The 5,589-nt window shown below is 42.8% G+C and overlaps 1 protein-coding gene across 1 annotated transcript; it reads right to left on the bottom strand.

Annotated features, from left to right (window-relative positions):
• Positions 1–3,089: 3,089 nt before the first annotated feature.
• On the bottom strand, positions 3,090–3,941 carry LOC142832358 (torsin-1A-interacting protein 2-like). Its single transcript, XM_075942795.1, has one exon. The coding sequence runs from the start codon at positions 3,927–3,929 to the stop codon at positions 3,090–3,092; it is 840 nt and encodes a 279-aa protein (XP_075798910.1). The 5' UTR covers positions 3,930–3,941.
• Positions 3,942–5,589: the final 1,648 nt, after the last annotated feature.

The raw sequence follows: 5,589 nt of genomic DNA, 5'->3' as shown, positions 1-5,589 counted from the left end.
ACTCTCACATCTTGATAACCCATTTTTCTGATCTATGTTAGCCATGTGGCTGAGTATCTTTTTTCAGTGAGGTAGATCACATCCTGTTGCTTTGCTGGTCTGGGCAGGAGTGGGAGGAATCAGCTTCCTCCTTCCCAGAATTCTCCTGTTCTCCTTACATCATTTTTGCTTCCTGTCTGGTTTTCCGGCCTGTATTTCCTGCCTGGCCAATCAGCATTTATTTATAACATGATTGACAGAATACAGACAATTCTCCCGCACCAAAACAAATAATGTGTGTGTGTGTAAATATGTATGTATGGTGGTATTAAACTATGACGTTCAAACATGATGTTTTCTGTCATGTAGCTGCAAATAATTTCTCTAAGGCAAGCAAATTATCACAAATAAGAAAAATGTGAAGAACAATGCACTAGAAGGCAGTACATCAGAATTTTTTTCTTTTTTTCTTTTCTTTTTTTTCTTTTTTTTTTTTTTTTTTTTTGAAACAGGGTTTCTCTGTGGCTTTAAGGCCTGCCCTGGAATAGCTCTTGTAGACCAGGCTGGCCTCGAACCCACAAAGATCCACCTGCCTCTGCCTCCGAGTGCTGGGATTAAAGGCGTGTGCCACCACCACCCAGCTCAAGTTAAATTTTAATTATATGTATATTTTAAAATATATTTTTGTTTTAAAAAGTCATTACATGAAGCTAGTGTAGTGGCACACTTCTATAATTCTATCATGTAGAAGCTAGAAGTCTAAGGCCTGAGAATCACTAGTTTGGGCTATGTAGTTTGGACTCTGTATCAAAAACAAAAAATCCTTTGTTTTGAGCCCAAATATATTACTCTTTTCAAAATATTTTTTAATAGGTCTGGGGATGTAGCTTAGTGGTAGAGCACTTTTCTTGAACATCAAGGCCCTAGATTCAATCCCCAGTACTGAAAAAAATTAAATAAAAAAAGGGTTTTGAAATAGTGGGTAGAAAACTGACAAGTCTCAATTGATTGCACTAATGTATAGAATGAAAAGTATTGTAAAAAGTCAACAGTAAAAACAATTAAAATTAATTAAATTTTAGAAATAAATTATATCTTAAATTTATGTTGGCAGTAAATTATGTAAAGCTATATTCAACCAAATGAAGAAACTTGTTCCACCTGTGATCTGAGCCATGGACACAGACTGCGTACAAACACTTTAGACCACTTCCTCCGCAGCCTGGGATAGTGCAGGTCAAAGGCCAACACGAAGTTCTGAAGGCACCCTTGGTTTTCTGTGAAGTGATACTTGGATAAGGGCTGAGATTAAAGCCAGGTATGGTGGCATAAACCTATAACCCCAACATTCAGGGAACTGAGGCATGAGAAATTACTCTAACTTCAAAGTCCCCCTTGGCCACAGAGTGAGGACCAGGCCAGCCAGGGTTATACAAGCCACTAGCATTCAAAACAAACAAAAAGAAGTCTAGAAATACAGAAAAAAACAAATGATGTTACACAGATTTTTCTCCAGTCCCTCTGTTCTACACTGGGTCGACACTCAAATTCCATTCACTATGCTTAAATTTTGGGTTTAGTCTTTTCTCAAATCTATTACAAGAGTCCTTCAGAATCGCAAATGTACCATTTCTTCCTGTGTTCCTCCACCCTAGTGCAGCAAAGGCTCTGCCCAAAGCCAGTCTATGATCTTTCTGTGGCAAACACTTTCCGCTCACTCCCTACCCCAGGTCTTTGTGATCCTTTAACTATCGATAGACATCTTAGTGTTCCCTAAACTCCCTCCACACTCAATAACTTAACTTCTTAATTATACATGATCTCATAGCAGCAGACGAGCCAAAACCTAGTGCAAAATTCCAGGGCTGTTCCCATCCACTTAATGGAATAGACCTTTGTGGATGGGGTTATCTTACTAGAGTTTTACTTTAGCCTTTGTGTGTGGATCAGCAGCTATTGGCCCCAGGCTAACAATCACAGGACCACAGGATGTGCTGTTGGCCATGCTCTCTCTCTTTCTCTTCCCTATGCAGAACATCCTCTTGCATTTCTCCAATTCCTTCCCTAATGGCATTTCTAACTAGCTGTCAAGAAACGAATGTGAAGTCCCACCAGAGCACAGCAAATCCCATTTGGTAAAGTTATGCACTCAACGCTCATCACAGACAGTTGCGACATTCCAGCCCTCGGCAGCAGAAGCAATGAACAGAATGAACCAGCCAGAGGCCATGTCTCTACAGCCTACAGTATAGTAGGCCTTCTGTAGGTCTCTACCACCCTCTACAACCAACCTCACTTTATCTCCCGACTCCTAAGCTCTACCGCTTTCATCTCTTCCTACCCAAGTTTGTATCTTTAGAATATGATTTTCACTTCATCAGTGGTTTTCAAACTTCCTTATCAGTGAAACTGAGTTCCACTGAAGTCTTAACAGAGAACCCCAAATACAGCAGCCAAGAGCGGAGATGTGAAGCAAGGGGCTGCTGGTGGGCACAGAGAAACGATCCAGCCAGTTGGGATTTCCTCACCTCCAGGGACTCCTACCAATTACTACATTGATTCCAACTCAGGAACACTTTCTTTTAACAAAACCGTCTTGATGGAATAAAAGAAGACATGCACCAAGTTTTTAGGTAGGATTTGGAGGGTAATTTTAGCTTCCTGTTTTCATCTATTCAAAGTGCAAATCTGTTTAAGATACAACCCCACAACTAAATTATTAAAGTAAACCTTAAAAATACTTAATAAGTGGCAGAAGAGTTCCCGGAAATCATTGGAATTACTAGTCCGAGGCCCTTTGGAGTCCTCCCAAGGCAGCGGTCATGCTGCGGTTCCTCTGAAAATCAGATCTTCCTATGCGGTGATTCTGCCCACGGAGATTTAAACAATCCGTCAGTGTTATGATTCATGTTGTATTTTAGGCCTGATTTGCTTAAAAAGGCAAAGAAAACCAACCATCAGGCCAATTGTTGGCTTTATCAAAGTTTAGACTAGCAAGTTTTCATAAAAGTAAAAAAAAAAAAAAGAAAAGCTCTTTTTCTCAGCTGTTTCCTGCCACATGCTAACTAACCACCTCCCACCAGGGGACCGGAGCTGGGCTGGGCCTGGCTTCACAAAAGGCAGCCTTGCTCTTCTATGTTCTTGATGGGCTGGACGGGCAGCACCAGGTGGGAAATGCAACTCCACAGCCCACTCAGTTTGTCTGAGACCATGTGGCTGAAGGAGCTGGGAGTTTCAGAGTTGGTGAACTTAGCCCAGAGTAAATCCCTCACTTTCTCTTCCGTTTCCCTGGGGCCTATGCTTGCTGCTAATGTCTCCTCCTCCAGCAGGACGGTCAGGACGAGGGCCACGTCTTTAAAAGCAGCGTTCTCATGGTCACAGTACTTATAGAAGATCAGGGTGGAGCCTGCAGGAAGGGATTCGAAGCGGTGGACGACAGCAGCCTTATGGCCATTCTCAAATCCATTTCTAAGCTCCAAGTCAACCCACAGCTTGCTGGTGTCACTGTCCTGCAGGGCTCTTTCAGCTCCGGCTATGGAGACAGCGGACACTTTCTGGGAAGAGGTGTAGGCGTTGGCAATATGGTGGCTCAGACACTTGAGGGTCTCCCGTCCCTCTCGAGCAGCTGTAAAGATGATGGTGGCAGGCTCAGTGGGGTCTGAAGCATTGAGGTGCTTCTGGAGAAACTTCAGTCCTCGCTGCCACAGAAAGGAACTCTGGCCTGGAAATTTATCCTTCAGCTGGCTAAACTGAGCCAGGAAAGCGTCCAAAGCTGGGTTCTGGGTCACTTGCTGGGCCGGGGAGAAATAGTAGCTGTTGACAGAATGTAGCACAAGAGCCACAATCAGGAGGCTGAGAAACATAGGACCATAGCTCCAGAGACTCCTGCTGTCTGTCTTCCTCAGTCTTTCCTGTGCAGCCTCTTCCTTTTCCCTCACTGACTGCGTCATCTCTTCTTCAGGACTTCCATCCTCAGATCTTGGGCTTCTTAGTGGGGGTCTGCATAAGTTACTTAAAGGACTTGAAGTCTCTGGTGTTCTGACAGTTTTCTTTGAGGTTGTTTGGTTTGTAACAATTTGGGAAGAAGATTCATCCTCTGAGGACTCAGAGTCCCGGAACCCTCGCCCGCTCGTAGTCGGAGACGCCTGCGGCTGACGCTACTGTGAGAACTGCTCAACCCGGGTCGCCCTTCGCATCTTCATCTCCTCGGCTTCCTGGGGTCTAGACCGAAGATTGTCGGGAGAAACAGTCTTAACTGCTCATCTCTTGTCCCCGGACTAGGCTTCCAGTGGTGGGACTAGGTCACATTCAATTGATTTGTTGGCCAAGGGAGTCCCACAGGAACCACGAGTAATCCAGACTGTTGCGAAGACAAAGGATTGTTTTTCACAAAGTGAGGGTGGGATAAAGGTGTTGAGAATAACACCTACACAACAGGTTGATCCTGGAGGAGTTGAACTGATACCTACATGGAGCCTTCACCTCTAAGTTCTAGTCTCTTTGCTGTGGAAAAATACTTCGTATACTGCTGAAGAGAAAAATGAATACCAGGCCAGACACTAACCTTTCACCTACAATCTATTCTACCTGTAAAATATGCTAGGGCAATAGTGGAACAGAACTTGTGGGAGCAGCCAACCTATGTCTAATTTGACATGAAGCACACTCTAGGTAAAGGAGCTCATAACCAACTTTGTTTTCTCTTTTGTTAATCAAGAACCACAGATGAGATAGCTCGGATACATAAGCTAAAATCAAACATGGCTGCTCTTAAAGAAAAGAAAAGTAAGTATCAGATTGGAGATAGGGATGAAAGGTTAAGAGTACTATCTGTTCTAGAGGTTCTGAGTTCAATCCTCAGTGACCAACTTAGGTGGCTCACAACCAAGGGTTCAATTCCCAGTAACTACATGGTAGCTCACAACCATCTATAATAAGATCTGGGGCCTCTTTTGATGTTCAGGCAGAACACTGTATATATTACATATAAATAAATCTTTTTTAAAAAAAGGATCAATAAAATGACATATAATATTTGGCTATACTTACAGATCAGTGCCTTATCCAGTCATCACCAGAGAGGAGATTCAGAGACCAAAAGCCATGCAGAAAAAGTCTAAATGGGGGGGTCTTTATTAAATCCTGCTCCTCAGATCTCAGGGAATCTCAAAGAAAGGGATGTGAAAAGGTTGTAAGACCCAAAGGGATAGAACACACCATGAGAACAAGTTCCTCTGAGCTCATGGATCTGCATCAGGTCCTCTGCATATATAATATAGCTATAGCTTAACACTTTTATAAGCCTCCTGACTCTGAGAACAATTGGGTCTCTGATTTTTGTGCCTGCATCTGTTAGGTTGCATGTCCAACTTCAGTATAATAGTTTTGTATACTTGGTGTCCTCCTATACCAAAATACTTGAGACTGAGCACTTAAAAAATGATGCCTATCTAACTAATAAATATGATGGCTAAAATATCTAAACTGCACTAGGAGAACCCCTTTGTGTTCTTGTAGCATCGTGGTATGCTGCATGACATCACAAAATAACATCGCAGGTAGTAGAAGCAAGATAAATAAATATTTAGAAGAGCTAGAAATCCAGAAAAA

The sequence above is a fragment of the Microtus pennsylvanicus genome, chromosome 12 (assembly GCF_037038515.1).
Source record: "Microtus pennsylvanicus isolate mMicPen1 chromosome 12, mMicPen1.hap1, whole genome shotgun sequence".
Classification (NCBI taxonomy): domain Eukaryota; kingdom Metazoa; phylum Chordata; class Mammalia; order Rodentia; family Cricetidae; genus Microtus; species Microtus pennsylvanicus.
Note: the sequence above shows the minus strand (reverse complement) of the source record. Positions and strands in the feature narration are given on the sequence as shown.

Excerpts from the sequence above, each read along its gene's own strand:
- LOC142832358 (XM_075942795.1), bottom strand. The coding sequence starts at position 3,929 with ATGACGCAGTCAGTGAGGGAAAAGGAAGAGGCTGCACAGGAAAGACTG.